This window comes from Botrytis porri, assembly GCF_014898465.1.
Source record: "Botrytis porri strain MUCL 3234 chromosome Unknown BPOR_006, whole genome shotgun sequence".
Classification (NCBI taxonomy): domain Eukaryota; kingdom Fungi; phylum Ascomycota; class Leotiomycetes; order Helotiales; family Sclerotiniaceae; genus Botrytis; species Botrytis porri.
Genome location: NW_024066080.1, coordinates 2226257 through 2249845, shown reverse-complemented (window position 1 = coordinate 2249845; position 23589 = coordinate 2226257). Strand labels below are relative to the sequence as shown.

Sequence of the window (23589 nt, the reverse complement as noted above, 5' to 3'; positions counted from 1 at the left end):
GGGGGTTGTCAGGCTGGTGAGTGACGAGTGACGAGTCATGGATTTTACGAACGGAAATGGGTTAACGTGAAAAAGATGGAGGAGGGACGCAACTCAAGGGACAGTGCATCCCTTCCAGCTTTTTGATTGTTTCCCTGCTGCTACAGCCGCCCTTCTAAGGTCCCGTGTAACGCGTAGTTGGTTTATAATTTAGATGGGAACCTCAGAGCTGTGGGCAAAAGAGATTCTCGGGAAGTGGTGCAGTCTCCACTAACATCTCCACCCATCAGCACATTACCTAAAATTCTATCTGGTGCACGAACAGATATGGAGTACCCTACCCCACTTCATCTTGTTGTCTCTTTTCCTTTCGTTCTCAAATCTTCAAAATGGCACTCTCGCGATGATTCTCAGGATTCTCGGTGCCAAAAAAGGAGGATTTGCGACATCAAAATTGATAAAAGATTAATTGCCGAAGACGACTGGAACTGCCCGTTCTAGGAATCGAACCTAGGATCTCATCATTACTAGTGATGCGCTTTACCGCTAAGCCAAACGGGCGTTGTTTGTTGAAGCCCTGTCGCATTTATGAATATACATTTGTAGTCACATTAGCTGGAGTACTAAAGAATTAGCGAATGTCTCGTTAGAGGGCGGGTTGGAAGGATTAGTTTTCGATCCGGGGCAGAATAGGAGAGAGTGAGATGTATGTGGATTTTTAAGATGGGAAATGGTATGTTAGGAATAGGGGAGAGGAAATGCGTGGTGGGAATCTGATTATCTAATGTCGGGTGTGAAAATAGAGGGGAGGGAAGGGACGGTATCGATTTGAACTCTGGGAAGAAAGCGGAAAGGCGGTACGCAGTTTGAACAATGCAATATTGAGGAGAAGGAGAAAGGAGAGGGGGTATTCTAGTCATAATACGTGAATAGGTGCTCGTTACTTTCTTTTACTCTTTTACTCTTGTAGTATAACATACCTCTATACAAATACAATTTATATCCTCCATCGTCACACATCGTCCCTAGCGTCCGTTGGGACTCGGGAGACTCAAGCTTGAAATGTCGATATGATGCGTTGTTGTGAGAATTCACACCTACCTACCTAGTCATAGATAGCATCTGCCGAGGTTTATAAATGGCATGATAACATAATGATTTGTTATCAGATAATCTGGACTGCAGTTCAGTAATACAGAAATTTGAATGTTCTAATCGAAATTCAATATTTCAATTTCTCAATTAGTCTGGAAGTTTGATAATCTTTATTGTTGGATTGTAATCCGGACTATTCAATACCCTGCTGGCATGATGATGCCCTTCTCAAGAGTTAACCTGGAATTCTTGGGTGCGAACGCCTTTTGGTGTCGAGATTGGGATTATGATAGGAGTTGGAGTTGGAGTTTGACTTTGTTATTTGTGCTTGTTGTGATTTACCAAGGGTGTCTGTTACTATGATTGTATTGGAGGAAGGCAGGGAGTTGCTGGTTGCTGGCTGATGGGTTTGGGTTTGGGGTTGAGTAGGATGATGATGATGATGATGTAGATACTAAGAGGAGATAGAGGTATGTATGTGAATACGAATGAAAAACATCGCAGATAGATAGAGAGGGCTAGGTATTAAAATTTAGGTGTATCAAGAAGATATAAATGATGTATTTATTTAAGATTACGGGGTAGTTCTGAAGATACCGAGTTGAGTGGGTATACGGTGAGATTCTCTGGGATAGGCAGTCATGTGCAAATGCTAATAAAGCTGTAGAGTACACATGTAGGCGCATTGCATAGTCAGCGTAGCTTTAGCTATAGATAGACTAAATCGATCATGAATTTACTACTACTACTACTACTACTACTACTACTATCGGATGTTTGGAGACGAGAGATATCGTATATAAGTTCCGGATAGGGAGGTTGGAGGTTGGAGGACGATAATTTCATTCAGAATATGTAAGGTTACATTGCCGGTACTCATCTAATACGGTCGGTTTACAAAGCTATTTTATTTATCATGGATAGAGGAAATGAAAATGGGATATTTGTTCACTTGGTACTTGCATGGGGAGCACCGAGATCGAAGGGGGGTGGGGAGTTCAAGAGCTGGGGGATAAAGGGATGGGGGATAGAGGGATGGGGAAGTTGATGCGGATATGTTGGATGAAGAGGGATCTGCTCTGTTATGGGCAGGAGATAGGTTGGTGGGTATGGAGTGTATATGCAGAATGAAAGTGAATATTCGGGAGAAAGACGTAGCCTCCGATGCTTATGGATTCTTCCGGGTGATGGCATATTCACGTTCGCAGGTATATATTGGGAACCTATCATCAAGAAAGCTACAGAAGACGGCCGGATACTGCATATTCACATTTGGAACGATATTGGAGGATCTCATCTATAATCTATCATACCTCACCAGATTGCTTAGGCAATACGCGGGACAAAATCAAGTGTAAAGAGAGCACGAGGGAGAAGCAAAAACTGGACTTGTACATGCCGGACTGATTCATTATACATTTGATATCTGAGCAGTTGAGACGATACGTAATGTTCCAACAGTTGAGAATACACATGCAGGCCATGCTCGCAAGATTGACACGAGAACTAAAGCACAGAGCTCGCAGTCTCGAAAGTGACGCACGAAATGTGATGATTTAGATAGGATAGGATAGGACAGGATGGTTCTACATTTGCCCCCAGACTGGTGCTTGCTGGATTTCCGCACTCATCGCATATGTGCGAACATTATGCCACACTCGCAAAAGATTCAAAGCTACTACGTCAAAAACCATAGCCACTTCGTAACTATCTCGACAAGACCGTCGTATCACTCCCATCATAAACTTGGTTTTCTACATCATCGGCATCGGCCTCGTTATCTGCACAGAGCTGCCCCGATGCAATGATCAAGAGTATAGGTCTCGGCATAAACGGACTCGAGAAACTTAATCGTAGTCGTATCTCCTAGATAAGTTCATTTCAGACGAAATGGAATCACCAAGCTTTTCAAAAAAGGTGACGACCCAAAGTTTATGCCTAGCAAAACTTTCGCCGGGCTTGGAAACATCATCTCAAGGCGTCTGGCCTTGGAAGATCGAATCTTCTACGTATGTAGTTACGAGAACAGCCCAGCAGAAATCGATCTTTTGGCTCCTATACAAGACCAACTGAATCGAAAACGAAAAGGCATAATGCAATATCGAGTGATGTAATCTCGTATTGTATTAAAGTTTCTCAAATACTTCTCACGATCGGTAAAGTATCCACTCTACCTCTTAGGGATTGCGTTTCAATATACATCATTGAAAGAGCTATATTCAACATATTATCCAACCAGCAGACCAAACTCGTTTGGCAGGGTCATTGGTTAAAGTGTGAAAAGTTACTAAGTAGATCTCGATGTTGTCGTACCCATATATTTTATTAGAATTGATCAATATAGAAATGAGCCAATCACCATGCCAGGAAGAGAACTGTCTTCAGGTCAAAGCACAGGAAATATCTTAAATAGAACAACATAGCGCGATGTCTAGAAATGCTTAATTGGGGTAAGTTGAGCGATTGGTTTCCACCTTACGCAGCATGTGTGGGGTGCTGCTGATGTGAGTCTGCATTATTATGCATGCGGGCTGTGTTTGTTTCGCTGAAAAGGAGGGGTCAGGTTTTATGTATGATCGTCCACCTCGTGATGGATGTCTGCTTGAATGCATATTTTTCTTCAAAACAATGCTTTCTTGGGGTAAAGCTCGTTTTCAACACACACACTCAGCTTGAGTGTTGTGCGTGCGTGTACGCTTGGTCTTCCACCGCAAAATTATAAAATTAAAAGTCTTGAAGCGGCAATCAGAAAGGGTGAAAAGGGAGAATACTGAAACATCCTACTACTACTACTACTACTACTACTACTACTGCTACTACTGCTACTATCCTAGAAAGAAACATCGTCGCCAACCAACTGATTTGGAATGTCCAGATAGATATCCCAGGGGGGGGAAACATATTGTTGCAGAAATAAGTTGGCAAGGGAAAGGGAAATTTGGACTTCTTAGTGTCTTCTAGAAGATCGATTGAATCTCCTAAATGGCCCGGATGGATGCGAGGATTTGCACTGGTAGCCCAATGGTGGTCTGTGCATATCAGAATCTATATGAATTCTATTTTCGAACTTTTGAGATCTCTGCCATGGAAATGCAAGCCATGAAATGTCAGCCATGAAATGTGAGCCACGAAATAAATGTAAGCCATGAAATTGTAAGGTCATGGTTGTCTCTGAAATGAAAAAAAAAAAAGTCAAAAAGCATGTAGAGTAGAGGATTAAAGTCTTCCGGCCAAGATCCATTTGCATCAAGGGAGATGTGAGACTGCTACAGGTTCGCACAGTAGGGCTGCATTGGATCAGTGGCCTCACTCCGTTCTGTTTGACAATTATTGCCTGCACCATTGATGCCCGAAATGAAAAATGACGTCGTATTCTCGAGATCGTTTAGAAAGAATACATCGACGTATTGGGTAATGCTTACGAAAATGCATATTGTACTCCGGTGTTGCCGATGCGAAAGTTGAGGAGAAAAGAAACCCAGCTGTAATCGGCAAGTGGAAGAAAGATACACGGCATTGGTGCATCTAATAATGACCTAATCATCATCGATTCTGAGGATAGAAATCTGCCAACAATAATGCGGATGTGATATAACGGTCTGACAGTTGGTCTTCCAAAAGAAAAGCCTTACTGCCAGTGAAAATCCTCAATGTACGTGGGAGCTCAAGGAATTACCTAGAAGAACTTCATCAGGGCTCCCTAGAGCTAAACAAGTTGCCGTCTGGAAAAACGTGAGGACGGTTGAAATAGCCGTCTCATGGGCTATCAAACCGGCCCAGCCTTGCGAAAACAGAAGGCGTGTAGAAGGAACTCTTTCCATGTTTCGATTATCGATCCATTTCAAGAAGAACAAGTGTCTCCATTCGGGATGAACTTGCGAGACCCCTGACTACAATTTGAAGGCTGTCTGCTCTGGCTGCCTGGTTGCTTCATCGCATGATTGAATGCTTGTGAATATTCATGCAGAAACAAAGTATTTGGAAATTGCTCGCAACTCTGCGTCGCACGCCTATGCAGATAGAGTGTAGAGTCTAGACGGATGTAACGCTCAAAAATGAGACACGCTGGGTGATTGACCCCTGTTTCTAAAGACATCTCTGAGTTTGACTGCTGGGTATTCCAGCTTGGCAGGTATCTTGACTCATGTGTGAGATATGACCATGTGTTGAGAAAGTAAGTCTCTCTAGGACAGGTGTTGATTGTGGCTTGTTACTAGCTGAATATTTGACAGAAAGGGCATGAGAAAACTCGTGGAGGTCGTGGTCGTGGAGTCTCAGATGAAGCTCTGAAGCACGAGTAGATACGTGCGATTGGTAGCACAAAGATTAGAAAGCGTGCTGGCACGCTTGGAACTGGATGAGATTGGTAGATCGTACGACCTCCAATTTGACTAATTTTATATTGTTAAAGGGATTAGTTAGCAATTGCGGAGTGCCTAAAGCCCCTTTTGGAAGGATTGAGCGAGGCAGCCGAGAGGAAAATCGATTGATGAGGCTATGCTATGAGAGACTACCATAGGACTGTAGGACTATATGACTGTATAGAGTAAGATTAAGAGAAAGAGAGAGAAATCAAACGGAAGAGAGGTTTAAAATAAATGATTGAATAAAGTAATAGGTTTCACATCGATCATCTACTAAGCCCTCTTTTCAAACTGATTTGATGGAGAGGCCTGTGTAGATCTTTTTGGGAAACTAAGCTGGAAGGCTGGGAGACTAGGATACATTTGTGCAGATATCAAAGTGCCAAGGACTTTAATAATTTAGTATAAAAGTATATTTTCTATGAGCTATTACTGAGTGTAATTTCAAATGAAAGGATTCATTTTTAATGAGGTGGGTTGTTTTGTGGTGTGTTGACTGTATTGACTGTATTGACTATACCCTAGTGTATTGACTCTACCGACTGTATTCATAATACCGAGTACAACGTAATGACTATCTATAATGTATAATGTAACATACCCCTAACTGTACTCTGTCTGCACTGTGGGTTTTGTGTTTATCAATTATTTTTTTTGGCGAGAAAGCGATATTTTCCCAGATGAGCAATGGCACATTTTTCCCTCTCTTGATGACAGACCAGGTACATGGATTTAATCTTTTCTCTTCCTTAGATACGAAAAGTGTACCAGAAAATAATATGTCGAATTGGTGAGATGTGTTTGGGCAAAATTACTAGGTATTTTTGCGCCCGAGACCCTGGTGATTATGTTTCAGGGAAAATGGCTGTTACAATATCTAGATTCTAGATACCGGTAGCTGTTAACAGAATAGTTTCTGTGAAGAGCCCGAAAACTACCTAGGCACACATACATACATACATAGGTACTGGTTCTTGATTTTGTGGTATCTTCCGTACTGTACATCCATCTATTCATCTATTCATCCGTTCATCCACCATCGCTAGTGCTTTATAAGTAGGAAGCAAGAAGCTACTCGATAAAGCACCACCTGCTACTTCTGTACTTGCCGTCTAAAAGTGCCAAAACTCAAATTCACGCTCTGAACATTCGATACCACTCAAATGTTTCCCGGGTGATTTGGTTTCAAATAATAAAAATAAAAGGACCTGCCACCACTTAACGTATGGGAGGTTTCTCAATTATTCCTCCAGAACTCGACTGACTATTGGGCTTTTTTTTTACTACAGCAAAAACTTGGCACAAGCGTCTCGAGATTACATACTTTTTTTTAATTCGTTATGAGCTATGCCAGCATCATCATTCAAAACACGGAAAGAACCAGTCAGCGCCCATAAAGATGTCGTACCGAATATTGTGGAATTTTACTACTTTAGTAAACTCGTGGCATCAGGGATCTATCGTAATTTGTAAAGCTATCTATCTATTCTAGCTTCACGAGCCCTAGCTAGCTAGCTAGCATATGTTCGTAGTCACTTCGTACATTGCGTTGCTCGCCCAAATTCCTACTTGGCACTCTATTAACTCCTATCCGACTTGACCGTCTCTCCTATCCTAGCCTCGACTTCATATTCATCTCCCTTTCCATGCTTGGACAAATGTTGCGAACTGCGCTTCTGAATTTGATAAGCTACACACATACTACTTCGCTATATTGACATGTCTGAAGTTCGGGGATTCAAAAGGAAAAAAAGAAAAAAAACTGATTATCCAATCAATTCGGGGATCTCGGAGAATACTTTCTTTTTTCAGCCTTCCATTCCTTCCATCCATCCGATTTAAACCCTGGTGAACCACGACGCTGGGAAGGCGGCATACGGTATATCTGATTGTCTATTTCCAACTATCCGGATTCCCCTGTGTCTTTGATTTCGGCCTTTTCCTTTCAATGCAACGCTGTCTCTGGACCCCAACAGCTTATTCTTTCTGACCCTGTACATTAATAACACCCAAACTACCTGGTTATCGGGCTAGACTTTCCTTTTCCATGACAACCTCACAATCGTGGATTCCGAAAATGCTACAGCTGCCCTTGAAGTATCCATCTAGGTAGAAACACCATCACTTTTTGCTAGGCTTCAACCCATTTCACTACCCTTCACGTCTAATAATCCCCAATTCATGTCTCGAAACCCTGTCAACCCCTTCTCTACTCCTAAACTTTCTAATATTTGACTCGGCACCTGGGCTAGTTCCATACTCATTCGATCAATCCCTCGGCATGCTTTCGATTCTTTTAAGGATCCACGAGCATCTATCATAATTCGCATCCTAAGCATTGCCTTGTCGCCTCATCCGGCGATCTCAGGTCCTAGCGTAGCGCCTGATCGACCAAAAACCCCGGTATTTGAAGCTCAAATGATTGCCCATATTCAATGTCCCATCTAGACTACTAACCTACCGTATCTGTTGCGTTGAGGAATGAAAAGGATATTGATATAATTGATGTGTGTTATGGTTTGGAGTGGATCTAGATTAGAGAGAGCGCGACCTGAACCTTTTTGGATCAACTGCATATCAGATTACATGACCGCAACTTACATGTTGGCAGCGGATGCCCCTACCGGAAAATAGATTCTCTCCCCACACTTTTATTATTATTTGCATCGCCTTCTTGTTCCCTACTCTCATCCACCTGGGTGAATCGACTCTGCTACTTAGATTACTTGGACCGTGATCAAGAATTTCTCCACCACATCGTTCTATCTTTCAGAATTCGACCCTCTATAAAACGATTGACGGGATCCATCATCTCATTGGTCTTCACGAGTGATTACGCTTGTTCTAGTTCCAAGTCTCCGCTTTCCAGCCAGCCACCGAGTACGTTTAGTTAAATTCAGAGCTACAACATACAGTCTGAACAAGTTTTTTCTTCTTCTCTATCTCCGGCACCTCGAATACTAGCTCAATTTAACCGGACAGTAGTCAACTGTGCAGCTATTTCTATCTGGTACCGCCAACCCACCATATCTGGCAGTAGACAGACTTCACAAGTGGCTGGTGCGAGGCAACATCTCGGAGCATTCCAGCTCAATTGATTGGTTACCGACACTCCCAATAATTCTCGACGTACTTGAATCAGTCAAGTAAAGCCCGGATCATTAGGACAAAAGCACGGTGCCCTAAAATTTGGAATCACTTTAAAGGTCGCAAAGTCATACCAAAGTGTTAGACTTGTTAGTATAACCGTCTTTTCGTATTTTATCTGATCATCGTCTGTCCATCCACCTAGGTCATCCGCTCTCGTGGAATGAATGGCTGAGAACGAACCGGAATGCGTGAACGAATACGAAAATGGAGAGGTGTAGCTGTTGACATAGTCGGATGAACCAAAGCTTACTGTACTGTATCTGTAGTATCATCACTCACCTTACTCGGCACTGTTGGTGCTATTAGTACTTTGGATAGCAAAGTTCCCATCATTTAACTCGAAGGTTCCGAGTTTTGGCGAGGATCTTCACAGAAAGGGTTGACTTTGGAGGTAGTGCAAAGCTTTTCCATTTTTGCACTTGCGCTATCGTACCGTCAAAAGGTAGATCCGGCACGGGCAACTCCCTTCACCACCCAACATCATTTTGATTACCATACCGCCAATTCCAAACCATCCACCTCTAACAGAATCGCACGTTCGTTTTAGATTCAAAAACCAATCACGTCTAACATACCACTTCCTGAAGTAGTCAAAGTGTGCTCGGAATAACCTTAGCGGCCCTCTTGAAGATCGAGGAAGGAAGGAACTTGACAGTAACTTCTCACTTTGTCACTCGACTCGAAAATCGCCCAAAAGCATGTCGCCGTATTGACATTACTACTCCCCTTCAATCACATCAATCTCCACAACTCGGTTTCAACGGCATTCTACTCAAATCCTCACATTCAAGAACCTCGGAAAAGATTCATGTCAGGTGCATGACCATTGGCCTCTCAAACCAAGCTATCAGTTCATCCAAAATCATTGGAAACATCACCTATTCCTATATTGTAGACGAAACTGCTCACAGACCATATCGACATTCACCATCTTTAAACACTTCCCCCAAAAAGTAGAAAGGATATTTGATTGACTGTCATCAAGTCTTCATCGTTGGATTCGGCCCGAAGGTATCTTCATACACTCACTCGTACACATCGTCAGTTGTTCATCTTCTTCGGCCATTATCAGATTCGCATTTGATCGATTCATAGACAGTGACTTTGAAGATACATCTATATTATCAATCGAGATAGATCCTTCCATCTTCCTTCGCGTCTTCTAGCGCTTCTAGAAACTCGGAAGTGACAATTGAGGCGCTGTTGCACGTCTTGGAATTATCCATGAACCTGGTTCCCCCTCCATCTCTCCTCACAACGTCAGAATAGCCTCCAAAGCAGCCCCTCCATAAAAATTACACGAAACTGGCCAGCTAGCCACCAGTCAAAATCACGGTCAAACTCCAAAGCCCAAGGAATCTTTCAGCGTTTGTCACAGGGCGGGACATATGTTCAATCTGATACTCTGGTGATATTTTGCCTACAAGCTAGATCTCACAGGGAACTTGCTTGTATCGGAAGTCAAGGATAGTCCCAGGAGCCAGTGACGAGGTCTTTACCTTAGAAAGAAACTCAATCGACACCTTATTTCCGCAATATTCCTATTCTTTTGAATAGTCGAAACCATCATTGATCATTCTAGCACGTACTCGGTCTTCAGGGTGAACTTCATCTTATTGTCGACCAAGTGCTAGAGTCAGTCACGTCAACTTTCTCATCTCTCCCTATATCTCCCTCCAACACCCTCCTTTACCCCCAACACAAAAAAGTTTCCGACAACGATACAAGGCCTGCTCGGGTTGGAAGCAAAAATAAATCTCAAATTTTCTTTCTCAAACTGCCATATTCAGAAGCGCCAGGTAACTAAACCCTCTTGATCTTTCGACTTGGTGCACAGTGTTGACTGGGATATCAAGGCATCATATTTTAGATCGAGGAATAAGAATAGATAAAACGCGTCGAAATCGCGGCGAGAGGAACCTATCCAAACCACCATCAGGACCGAATCACCAAGCTGGCCCACTTGCGCTCAACGCCATATTATTTGTGGGTGGCGCATCGATTGGATTAGTTGGCGGGAAGTAGTTTGCATAACACCGAATAAGAGACGAGAATGGACGACAATAACCGTCGACGAAGGCAAAATGAGCCGCCATATCCTCCTCAGGATCCCAGATACACACCAGATCAGAGTCAAGGCCGTGGAATTCCAAATTCCATACCGGATAGGTACCGGCCCGGAGGGACAGGGTCGCCATCAATGAGCCGCGGAGTTGGACAAGCCCCGGCATATTCGTATGGTGGCTACGAGCCAACCTCGAATTTTTCGGCAGGAATTCCTCCGAATCCAATGCAATACCCCTCCAATTATCCTTCGGACCAAAGACAACAGCAAGGCTTCTCGGATTACAATACTGGCTTGATGTACCCCAATAACGTCACACAACAAACTCCCCAAAACAGTATTTATGATGGTTCGCAATTTCAAGGACGGCAACCTGCGTCAATGCAAATGATACCCGACGTGGCTGCCCCTTTCATCCAAAATGACCCAACAAGTACCCCAGCGACTCAAAATTATGCTTCCTCGAACTCGTCTACCCCTTATCAACAACACCAGCAAAGCCCAGGAGATCGCACCACGTTGATCCAACAATCATATTCTGGATCCGTAGGACTAGGCGCAATGGCTCAAGCACCTGGAACCGCCGATGGTATGGACGCCGGAAACCTGCAGCCCCAAAATCCACATGTGATGGAAGAAGCTTATTCAACTTACCAGACTGCTCTCAAGCAGATCTTTAAAAACATTATTGATCTTCGTCTTGCAGAAGCAGGCTCTTCTTTACTTGAAGTTTCTGAGTGGCTACTAGGACACGTAACAGAGTTGGGTGAGTTAATATTTCCTCTGTTTAATCTCATCCACTAATAGTTTCTGATAAAGGCCTCACTGTAGACGAAACTGCGCTTCATGCCGATCGCATTCAACTATGGAACGAATTTAACGCGGCATGGTTAAGCATTTTCACCAGACAGCACGACTTTCTTGAATCCGGCCAGCGAAAACAGGAACATCAAACGCTCATGTCCTTGGATTTTATTAACAAAATGGGAACCAATCTTACGCGATTGTGCGATTCGGTCGAGAAATATGGTTTGGTCGATTATCAATATGGAGTTGGAGAGTCGCAAATTATTGATAGTAAGTTTGAAACAACGGCAGAGTTCGTAGTAATCCTTGATTTATCTAACAACACCGTAGTTCTATTGAGCTGCCAAAAACTCCAAGAAGAACTCGAAGCATCCGGAGCCTCTAGCGGAGGCGCATCCTCATCGATCGCAAACTCCAACGTCGGTCGTGCGCCACCATGATAACATTATATCTTGTCTTACCACATTTTACTTCTGTTCTCTTCTCCTTGGAAAAGTTTTGTTTTCATATACCACTGTAGAGCATAAACTTGTATTGTTTTCGTTCTCGGCGTTTTTTTTCTCTTCTTTTTTACAAATTCTTCGCCCTGATTCATCGACATCAAGATTTGACTCTCTTCTTTTCCTACTAATCAGGATCACTTTTATGTGGTCCGTATACATGGGTGGGAAACTTGATTTTTTTGTCTTCTTGATTTGACAAATTGGTGTTGGTGGTTCTCTGCATGCATGAGGTGAAGGGATTGGTCACTGGCGGACTATTTGCGGGTGGGCAGCATTCTGATTTTTCGATGAAGCTACGTTTCAATGTTTCTACGCGCAATGCTTCTTTTATTACGATGTTTGTATGATGAAAAGGAAAGGAAGGTGGGAATTCAGGTTCTGGTTCGCAAATTTTGGTTGGGAATACCTGGGAGGCTTATATGAATGATATGGATGTGTTTTAGCGTGTCTGTTTTATTTCATATTGTATTATTGTACGATGTGGTTTACTAGAGCTGCCGTTCAATGGGAGGGCTTCTAGGCTCGAATAGTTGGTTGGGAGTATGATTGATTGTAATTAAGGGGGGCTACTAGGCTCACAATTAAGGGACTGCATGGGATTGGGATTCCAGATGGACTTCTAGGTCCGGGACTGAAGGAACGAATTATAGGTTGGGTGTATGGGAATTTTTTAGGGCGATCGTATGAACGGATTATATATCTATCAGGGTATTGAGGAAAGTAAGCCATATCTTCTAGGGTATGAAGACAAGGATTTGCAATGAATCAGCATGCGTGTGGATACGCCGGATGAGACGAGTGCCTGTCGGGGGAAAAGGGAGTGGGTTCGTTGCAGCGAGGGGGAGATGGGGGAGAGCAGGGCACCATTGAATTGTAGAAAGATAGTGTATATTTGTATTGTAAATGAATAATATCTTCCATAAAAAAATCAATCTGCAAACGGATGCAACTTTTTTGATCTATCATCATCTCGCAATGATGATTTTGTCTTGCAGGTTTCACTCATCTCGTAACCTGGCGATTATCAGGTCGGACATGAGAATATGGGAATCTTATATCGAGATGTGACATGCCATGGATGCATGGATTGATGTGTAGCGGTGGCTGAGCTGCATTAGACATGCATGATGCGGGATGCATGCAGGAGGATGTGGATGTAGATGGAGGTGTGTAGTGTAGGATTCGGATAGACGGAGACGCGGGTATGCGGCCTGACCGTCTGAGGTATGGATGATGGTTGATGGATGGTGAGGCTGTGGTGGACAGGGTTGCTTGGATTGTTTGGGTTGGTGTGGTGTGGTGTGATAGATTTGATTGGAGATTCTTGAGGGGTTGGAATTTGAATTGGAAATCTGAGGATGTGGATGTGGGTGAGGGTTTGGGGGAGGGTTTAGAGGTTTAGAGTTTAGAGGTTGGGGATGATGAGGCGGTATTGATTTGAAGGAGGATGCTGTGGGTGGGGGTTGATTGAGTTGAGTTGAGTTGAGCTGAGCTAGATTAGATTATATCAAGTTAGCCTGTAATGAGGCGAGATTGAATGAATTCGAGAAGGTGGATTATTATTGTGTTCTGATCTCAATATCAATATCGATGTCAATATCAATAGTTTAGTATGCTATCGAAATTACATTGCCCTTAATTTTGGGTTAAGACGGGAGGTAAAGCGGATATGGATAGAAAATCTTGGGTTGTATTGTGGCTGATGATGGGTGTGGATGGTGGGAAGTGAGGTGAGGTGAGGCTGGATGAGGCTGGATGGAGATCGACGGCATGGGTGTTGATGGGCTGGGGGAAGGGTGGATGGAGGAAGGAAGCGAGATAGGGGGTAGGGCTGGGATTGCGTATTGGAGGGTGGCGATGTGATGGTGTTTTGTACGCATGTAATGTGATGTAATGTATTGTTAGCCTTGTTTTGGTTACTAGTGTCTGATGGCCATGCGATAATTGGTTGCTAGCTGTAGTTGGCTGCGGTAGGGATGGGATGGGGTTATTGGTTTCTTGGAGGGGAGCAGAGAGTGTGTAAATGGATGAGGTATGGGATTAACGAGGTGCAGATTGAAAGTCAGTAGTTTTTTTAATAGTCAGCGTGGGGTTAACTGGGGTGTCTGTAGGGTGATAAATATAGATTTGTTTCGAATAGGAAGGTGAATTTTGATTGGTAGGAAAGATTCCTGAGCTGTTGCGTGCATGCATGGGTTTTTGAAAAAATGGAAATATATGTAACGTATGTTTTGAGATTGTTGTATTGGTATGAATAGATATGAAGGGATGTTCGCTTTCGTATAATGGTCCTGGTAATATGGCTGCACTTGCTAGTTTGAGGATTGGAGACTATATGAAAAGTTGATGTAGTATTGGACTGGTTTATAATTTTGTATGCTTACCCTTCGAGCTGACTTGCTCAAAATAGGGCCCACTGAAATGCCTGATGATGTTGATATTTGAATTGTGCATCTTCGAATATAATTGGGTATTTATTCAGTTCTCATGTTCCTTACATGATGAGTCTCAAGCCCATAGACAAGCCATTGGAAACCCAAACACCATATGTATTTATACAATGAAATACACATACAACTATCTCTTGACCCAGGCGGGCATCTTTCTGGCCTTGACATGACCTGGCTTCTTTCTCTCAACTTTTCTTGGATCACGAGTCACACATCCGGCTGGAAATAAGTTAGTATGCTATCCTTAAGTACTGCCTCCTCTTCATAAATAGGGAGAGGGTGATGCAATAAACTTCAAAACACTTACCTCTTCGTAACGCAGGCTTCAAAGCCGGTTCGTGTGAAAGTAAAGCCTTCCCTACTGCCAACGTCAAAGCTTCTGCTTGCCCTGTAGTTCCACCTCCACTAACCAGGGCCCAAAGATTGTACTTATCAATCCGATCCGTAGCCTTCAGAGCCCAGATAGCACTTTCTCTGTCATGATGCCTGCCAAAAGCCTCCGCGAGTGTTTTCCCATTAATAAGTACCTCCCCCGTACCCTCTACCAAGTAAGCTCTCGCCGTAGACGATTTCCTCCTTCCCACTCCTAATGCCCGTCCATATTGATCAATGGGTATAGGTTTTGCGACATTCTCGTGCGGGTTCACATCTCGTTTGTACCTGTCCATAGCCTCCTTCACATCTGGGGGCATTACTGATGGATGAATGTGATTTAATCGATGTAGTGTCTCTACAATCTTATGATATTTTGATGATCGTACTCCCTCTCCAGTCTGATCTCTATATTCCATAAGAGACCTCCATGCCACACGCGGCGCCTCTCCTGGTTGCACAACAGGAAGTTTCGAGTATTTGAGTAGGAGGTTTTGTAATTGGAGAAGATTGTCGGTATATGAAGGCTGGGCCGTGAAATATGATGGCGAGTATGGAACTAGACGCGCGAAGAATTTCGGCGACTCTTGCGATCCGTTTTCCCCTCTTCCACCCTCATCTGGAAAGTTTATTTCTGGGGCCGCAATGCTGTCTCGAAGTTGTGAAGTGGTTGTGAAGGACTTCGAGGGCGAGGAAAGAGGAATTCGATTTCGGAGTAGTGATCTGGGGATGGTTGATTGAGTGGAAGAGGCACATCTAAGACCTTCCCTCAGGCTTGCAGGAAGCCACGATGTCTTCATATTGAAGAGGGAATCAAGTCGTGGACTTTTTAGGAGTGTTTACCCTTTAAATCGACCTTCGTAAACTTTAGATTTCGATATCTCGATTTTCCCGCATCAGCTGATTTTGGCTTTAGGCCTGATGCGGACTAGCTTTATTGTACCCCTCTGCCCACCACAAATTTTCGAGAAGATGCATCTCACGAAATCTTCTTTCTTCCATCCAAATCAATCAACTTTGAATCAACGCAAAGATGGCTTTCGGAACTCTCTACACCTATCCAGTATGTATATGCGTTTATATAGTCTCTGCTACATTCTTTGCAAATGAATAGTTCTATGTAACTTCTGCTAACCCTACTTTTTCTATAGGGCAACCCCCGCTCAACTGCCATTCGTGCAGTTGCAAAGGCCAACAACATCGAGCTCGACATCGTCGAGACCGAGCCAGCTAAGGGCGTCTCTGAGGATTACCTCAAGATCAACAAGCTCGGCAAAGTCCCAACTTTCGTTGGTGCTGACGGCTTCACTCTCCACGAGGCCATTGCCATCGCTATCTATGGTATGTTTACATCCCACTTCACCCCACTTTGTTTCGCACAAATTTGCTACAATTCTACCTACCACAAATTCTCCTGTGTAATGATGAAAAAAATGTCATACAGTTATCCCTGTCTTAATCATTCTATGTTGATCTTTATTAATTAGACTCTGAACACCCATCTTTGAAAAAATTATCTTGCATTTGCTTTGCTTTATGAGTCACCAGCTTACAAGAATTTACAGTCACCTCCCAAAACGAGAAGACCACCCTCCTCGGTAAGACCAAGCAAGACTATGCTTCCATCTTGAAATGGATGTCTTTCTTCAACTCTGAGGTCCTCACATCCCTCGGTGGTTGGTTCCGTCCTCTCATCGGCCGTGACCCATACAACAAGAAGAACGTCGATGACTCCATCAAAGCCACTGCCAAGTGCATCTCCGTCATTGAGGAGCACCTCTTGAACAACACCTACCTCGCTGGTGAGCGCATCACTCTTGCCGATTTGTTCGCTGCTGGTATCATCTCCCGTGGTTTCCAATTCTTCTTTGACAAGAAGTGGAGAGCTGAGAACCCAAACACTGCCCGTTGGTACGCTACCGTCTACAACCAGCCAATATACTCCGCTGTTGTTGACCCTCTCGCTTTGATCGACGAGCCAACCCTCAAGAACCAAGCACCAAAGAAGGCTGAGGCACCAAAGGCCGAGAAGCCAAAGAAGGAGGCCGCCAAGCCAAAGGCTAAGGAAGTCGAGGAGGAGGAAGAGGAGGCCCCAGCTGCACCAAAGCCAAAGCACCCTCTTGAGGCCTTGCCAAAGTCCACCATTCCTCTCGATGAGTGGAAGCGTCAATACTCTAACCAAGAGACCCCTGATGCCCTCAAGTGGTTCTGGGAGAACTACAACGCTGAGGAATACTCCTTGTGGGCTGTTGACTACAAGTACAATGATGAGCTTACTCAAGTCTTCATGACCTCCAACTTGATCGGTGGTTTCTTCGCTCGTCTTGAGGCTTCTCGTAAGTACATCTTCGGATGTGCTTCCGTTTACGGTACCGCCAACGACAGCATCATCAAGGGTGCTTTCGTTATCCGTGGTCAAGAGGCTCTCGCAGCTTTCGATGTCGCCCCTGACTATGAGAGCTACGAGTTCACCAAGCTTGATGCCAGCAAGCCAGAGGACAGAGAGTTCATCAACGAGCAATGGACTTGGGAGAAGCCACTTGTCGTTAACGGCAAGGAGTACCCATGGGCTGACGGAAAGGTCTTCAAGTAAATCATTACTTAAAGATATTTCAATTTTCAAAATGATTTTAGCGCTGAATAGGGTTAACGTGTAATGAACAATCATGACGTGTGGGAGGATAAATGATTACGAATCAAATGGAGATCGTTATTGGTATTACTAGCTTAACGTTTATGCAACAATGCAATCTAAGTTCACTATTATGCCACTATACATTGAGTACCATCGTAAACGCCATTTACTGCTGTGATGCCTTGTATTATCCTGATGCCCCACCACCTAATACATAAGCCTCAGAAGTATGTTTAAAAAGGGTATCATAAAGAAAGGAAAGTCCCAAGTGATCTTGATGTCATGAAGTTTCTATCACTCAGTGTTAATGATCACAATATCATACTTATCTTAAGAGCTAATGAACTTACCAGCAGTAGAAAGCGATTAATGGACAAAATTACCATTTCTCTGAATTTCCAAGCATCGGTTGATACTTCGAGGGTACAGTTTCACTTGAGTATGAGGGCTGATACACCGGTTCAACTGGAGACGGAACTCTAGCAGGACCTAAAGCTTTAGGTGGATGGATGGGTAAATTCAAACCTGTAGCCTGACGAGGATCGGCTTTGGGTTGTGGCACAAATGGCGAATGACGAATCGCAGCGCTGACATTCTCATGCATGCTAAGGAAATTCAAGAAATCATGAACCTGTGGCAATACATCCCCGACTTCCTTGTCATCGCCAAAGAATTCTGGAATCTCAATCAGATTGAAAGGTTCGCTGCGGGCTTTCTCGCTCGAATCATCAATCAAAACTGTATTTGTCTGATCCCATCTGGCACCATTTTGAGCATCGGGGTGCGAAGCTGCTATCTGGGGATCATTCCAGAGTTTAGTGAGACGTTTGTAACACTGTACGCGAGTATTGTAGTCCATGGAACTGAGACCAAAGGTTTCGCGACCCCAGATGGCAATAATCTTTTGTCGGAGCTTGGGGGTGAGAATGGTTTTGCACATGGGAATCACATTTTGAGATCTAGCTGATGACCATATTACAACGGAAAAGGTATCGATGCAGTACTGTAGGAACTTTTCGGCGTGCGGGCGGGCGGTAAATTTAGTAGGAGATTTGCGGTTCGGGCGGTACAGAAGGGTGCCGTTTAGATCGATGACGACGAGGAGATGGCGGGCGAGAGGAGAGGGGTCTGGCGTTTGGTCTGGCTTGGTATAGGACTTTTCTAGGTATTCGCTGGTAGGGTTTGGAACACCACCTGAGGCTCTTGAAGGTTGTACTCTCGCATCTTTGGACATGGGAGCCATTTGATTCTTTATTGCTTTCTTCTTTTGCCAGAGATTTTTAATAAATGAGGGGTAGAAGAATGCTTGATCTTGTAGTGGATCTGGTTTGCGTGCAAAGTATGGTGATCGTAATAGCGGAGACAATGGTTTTGATATATTTGTCGCGATGTTTTCGGAACCACTAGGATTCAGTAATGGAGTCTTTATATCGACAAATTTAGAGACTCTATCACTCTTATATTTGTCTCCAGATTTGAAAGGTACTCCGGGATGTTTTCGATTCCTTTCGCCGAACCTTATTTTTGATGGTGTTTGCTCCGAATCGTTTCGTTCCCATTGACTTAATACATTGTTGGTTGAGGAGAAGTTCCTTGCAGTAACGTATCTCAACTCTCCTACACTGAGCGTTGACGCAAAAGAACGTGCTAGGGACATCAGCTGGAAAGTTGACCTTCTGCTCGTAGATACAAGGCTGAAGATGAACTCGAAAAATCGAGAACAGGAAGAATCAAAAGTAATCGGAATTTTGTTATTCCGTATTTCACCGCCTTTAGATTGTCCGACATTGGCAAAAAATTCCCCATATCCATCAATCTTTAAGAAATTAAAATCTGAGTAACCACGAAATTTGACAATGTTATCAACAAAGAGAAAAGCACTAGACACTGGTCTACAGAGACGCGTGAGAGCAAGAAGAGAGGCTTCTGAAGAAATTGAAGAATCTTCTTCGGATTCTGCTCCATCAGAAACTGGTAAAAATGACGATGAGGAAGGAGGAAGTTCCAGCGACGAGGAAGTAGACGATGACGATGATGAGGTCGGATTCATTAAAGCCAAATCTGGATCTTTAACTAATATTCAATAGGAATCATCCGAATCTGAAAATAAAGCATCCAACGGTGCGGCCTCAATCTCTTTCGGCGCATTAGCTAAAGCACAAGCTACCATGTCCAAACCCAGTAAGAGGGATTCGAAAAATTTAAAGAAGAGTAATGGGGATGGATGGGAAGATAATGAAGCTACCGAACGTAAAGCTGGGAAAAAAGACCAAAGAGACTTTACTCGCAGCAGTAAAAACGCACCTACCGAAATTTCCAGTAAGAAAGCCGTATCTCGTCGCAGGGAAGTCGTACCTGTCAAGAAAAGAGAGATCCGAGATCCACGATTTGAGCCAACGAACGGTCCGGTTGATATGCAAAAGATTGAAAAGAACTACGATTTCTTGGTTGATTATCGAGAGGATGAAATGAAGAAATTAAAGGAGACGATTAGGAAAACCAAGGATGAAGATGAGAAGGAGAAGTTGAAGAGAGAACTGTTGCGTATGGAGAGTAGAAAGAAGACGGACGCTAGGAAGAGAAAGGCTCGAGAGGTGTTGGATAAGCATAGGAAGGAGGAGAAGCAATTGGTGAAGGAGGGAAAGACGCCATATTATTTGAAGAAGGCAGAACAAAAGAAGAGGGTTCTATTAGATACTTTCGGAGAGTTGAAGGGAAGACAATTGGACCGAGTCATCGAGAGGAGGAGAAAGAAGGTGGAGGGAAAAGAAAAGAAGAATATGCCAAGAGCGAGAAGAATGGTCGAATAGGCAGGTTGGGGTCAAGGTTAGTTTGTCAGTGGATGATTACAACAGGAATAATGAGATATACCCCTTATTGTCAAATTATACATTTTGTATCAGGACTTTCGGTAAGTGTATGTTCGCACTCAAACACTACTTCGAGATGCGAAGAATCGGTTCTGTGCTGGAAAACATGGATATTGAAGGCGGTAGGTACAACTGATGGTTGAAAATGCCCAATTTGCCGAATTTCATTTAAGCGATTGCATACATGAGATTTGTTCCATCCATTCACGTACCTACAGTTGAGGTTGAGGATGAGAATTATGTTCTCACTCTAGAGTTTTCGCAATCAACACTTTTTTTTGCTTTTCCTTCACATGTCAACAATCTCTTTCTCCAAGTCTACGTATGTAGATCCTCATACAAGAAAGTCAGATCCATAGTATTTCGGTATCTGTCACTTGCATATAAATACTTCTTTTCGTCTCTGGATTGCTTGTTTTCTTGAACAATTACAAGGGAAGACTTTCTTCCCCGTTCATCTCACCACGTTCGAATACATATTCACTGTCAAAGCCTAACCTGTCACATACGACCATAGACTGAAGAGAATTGGGCATCCCGTCCGCTCTGCCATACACAAGCTTCAGATCGGTAGATTAGTAGTTGGGTGGGTGACCACCAGCGAATCCCCACTGTTGTATGTTTCTCTTTGCTTTTTGTGCTTTAGTTTCCTTACCTCGTGATACATTTATACCCAGTGTAATCCGTATACCGGTATGTGTCTCGTGGCTGAGAGATCTAGCCATAGGTAGACTCATGTGCTTTTGTGAATTGGTAGGTCAGTACTTATGTAAATCAGGTGGAGTAGTTTCACGGCTCCTCCCTGCCAAGACTTAATAAGATTTGTGCATGTAAACTTTTCGACGGACGTGGATATGAATAGATTGATGGCTCGAACAGATTGGAGCACAAGAATATTGGTTAAGCGATACTCCTGGCGATTAAAAGGAGAAGTTCTTGAGAAGGGTGTGCAGAGCTAAGGTGGGTTTGAAGGAGAGGGTGATAGCGTAGAACTAAAGAAGCAAGTATCCCGTATCTCTCGTTTAAAAAACGAGAACGAGTCAAACATTGTTTAAGTTTCGATCGAGTATGTGAATTCAGCAAAATGGATTCACTCGTGATATCAAGGAGGAGAAATGAACATTTAACTAGACCAGGTGTAGAAAAATAGTGGCGTTGGTATTTTGGGGGAGGGGGGAGGGGGCGTTTATCAATACCTTTATAACAAAACGACGAAGATGGGCAATTGCTCACTCCTGATATTCGATGCTTATCCTCGAATGATCAATTATATCTTCCACCTATTCCGCCGATGATCAGTAAATTTCTTCCAGCTACAACAAAACCGAGGGTTAGACATATCTTGGTCCAGATATTTTCTCTTTCATTTCAGTCTTCGACTTTACTTCTCTTCTGTAGATCAGATTTCCCAATTCAGCCAATCTACTGTATGTCATGTTATCTTATCAATTCATATCCCATTATCTCACCTCTCCTTTTCACCTTACATTAGCGAATCATCTAATTACCACCTAAAAATTTCTCATCACATCTTCCGCAAAAACCTGAAGTCCACGACTTTCGACACACCCACGCGGATACTTTATTCTTACCTAATCCAAGCAGATAGACGATGACGAGAACAAAATAAAATCCATAGCCAGCTAGCACGGGGCACCTCACCAAATGTTTCTGGATATATATTCATCTTGAATATATGTATATGTGTTTGTGTGATTTTCAACGCCACCCTTCCAGAGTTCTGCCAATCGCTATCTCTACACTTTTCTCTCCTGCCTAAGTTATAAATACCTAATGCTCAGTACAATCATGTATGTACCCATGCATAGCACTCCGACTCGATTAAATCAGTGACAGTATTCGAAGAAATCCTCTAACGCATTTTCACTCACAAAATCATTGAAACTTTTCTTCCTTCGTACGTCTTTCCCCCTTCGGTATAGTATAGGAACACCGGGGTAGAGTAGGGTAGAGGGGAATAGCGTAGACGGACATTCTCTAAAGTTCAACTCTAAAGTTCAAATTTCATGCTGCAGATTTTTAAACTTGCAGATTTGCAGACTTCTTTATTACTTCGCAATTGGGGGTTTTGGGAATTCGAAAGATGGTGTTTTATGGAAGGTAGATAGATTGGTATACTCACTCTTGGTTTTATAGGGATATCAGGTAGGTAGGTACTTGTATGAACTTTGATCGTGAATAGCTTCAACTCACCTAGCTACTGTATTACAAGCCCCAGGCGAAAGCGAAAGAGACTCGCCTTTTCCGTAGCGTCTATATAAGGCCTACGATTTCCTGTACATAGCTAGCTCTTTAGATAGAATACAATTAGACATACAGGACCTACGTATACATGGGTGCTACGTCTTCCGTATCCTTCTCAAACCAACAGTACTTTCATGCTATGTAGGTATGTCTATTAGAGCTCTAGCCCCTAATATAGTTAATTTTGGAATAGAAAATGCATGTGTTGTGTCTTATGATTGAAGAAACGGATTTAATATAGGGAGAAGATTCGGGGACGTGGAAGAAATCTTAATCTAAGTCTGAATCCAATTGCAAATCTAACCTTGGAAAGCAGAGTAAATCCAGAACCCCCTAAAAGGGCTGTACATCGTAGAAGCCGAACAAATCAATAGGAAATTCTCAATAAACATCAGTAACTTACAAATCATAACATCTACCATCCAACATCCAAGCCACCTAGGCCCTGCTCGTGCTTATATCATCCATAATATCACATCCTTAAGCCTCAAGTCTGGGGGAGAAATGGTACATCATAGACGTGTAGATATAATTCCTCAGATTAGCTCTCAGATCTTGAATATCGAATCTCCAATTTCCACTCTTAAATCCTGACCGAAAAAGAAAAAAATCTCCCTCGATATTAATTTACAAAAATGAAACGCTACTCGCGATTCTCGAACTTTGAAGCAGGCTTGAACCACCAACCGATTTCTCCCCGAATCCCAGTGAGAAATTGAGAACTAGAAATGGGGGGTAGATGGGGTGGTTGGTATAGGAATGCAACGTATACTTTTTGTGAAGAGCCAATATGAAGAAGTCAGAAAGACATATGGAATCTAAGTATTTGAATAGTTGCGGAATTTGAGTTTTTGTATCGCATTGGAGATGACATTTGATTTAGTGATTCTTGATTCTTGATTCTTGATTCTCGAGTCTCAGGTCTCTGCTCTAGGATCTTTGTTATTGTGAGGTATGTAAGATTACATAGAAACTGCAGATGTGCATCGTATGCTATGTTTATACTTTGTTCTCATATTATTTTTGTATATACT

At 43.1% G+C, this 23589-nt stretch overlaps 5 protein-coding genes across 5 annotated transcripts; 3 read left to right on the top strand and 2 right to left on the bottom strand.

The window, feature by feature from the left end:
• Positions 1-10641: 10641 nt before the first annotated feature.
• Positions 10642-11900, top strand: EAF01_005178 (uncharacterized protein; the record flags this gene model as incomplete). Its single annotated transcript, XM_038913433.1, has 3 exons — positions 10642-11419; positions 11473-11730; positions 11791-11900. The coding sequence occupies 3 exons, from the start codon at positions 10642-10644 to the stop codon at positions 11898-11900; spliced, it is 1146 nt and encodes a 381-aa protein (XP_038771519.1).
• A 2640-nt stretch (positions 11901-14540) lies between these two features.
• On the bottom strand, positions 14541-15585 carry EAF01_005177 (uncharacterized protein; the record flags this gene model as incomplete). The annotated part of the gene is made up of 2 exons (XM_038913432.1): positions 14541-14632; positions 14721-15585. The coding sequence occupies 2 exons, from the start codon at positions 15583-15585 to the stop codon at positions 14541-14543; spliced, it is 957 nt and encodes a 318-aa protein (XP_038771518.1).
• Positions 15586-15818: 233 nt separating this feature from the next.
• EAF01_005176 (uncharacterized protein) lies at positions 15819-17378 on the top strand (the record flags this gene model as incomplete). Its single annotated transcript, XM_038913431.1, has 3 exons — positions 15819-15848; positions 15937-16126; positions 16351-17378. 3 exons carry the CDS (start codon positions 15819-15821, stop codon positions 17376-17378), a joined length of 1248 nt encoding a protein of 415 aa, XP_038771517.1.
• Positions 17379-17799: 421 nt separating this feature from the next.
• On the bottom strand, positions 17800-19077 carry EAF01_005175 (uncharacterized protein; the record flags this gene model as incomplete). Its single annotated transcript, XM_038913430.1, has 1 exon — positions 17800-19077. One exon carries the CDS (start codon positions 19075-19077, stop codon positions 17800-17802), a length of 1278 nt encoding a protein of 425 aa, XP_038771516.1.
• Positions 19078-19276: 199 nt separating this feature from the next.
• Positions 19277-20290, top strand: EAF01_005174 (uncharacterized protein; the record flags this gene model as incomplete). The annotated part of the gene is made up of 2 exons (XM_038913429.1): positions 19277-19459; positions 19508-20290. The coding sequence occupies 2 exons, from the start codon at positions 19277-19279 to the stop codon at positions 20228-20230; spliced, it is 906 nt and encodes a 301-aa protein (XP_038771515.1). The 3' UTR covers positions 20231-20290.
• Between the last annotated feature and the right edge of the window lie 3299 nt (positions 20291-23589).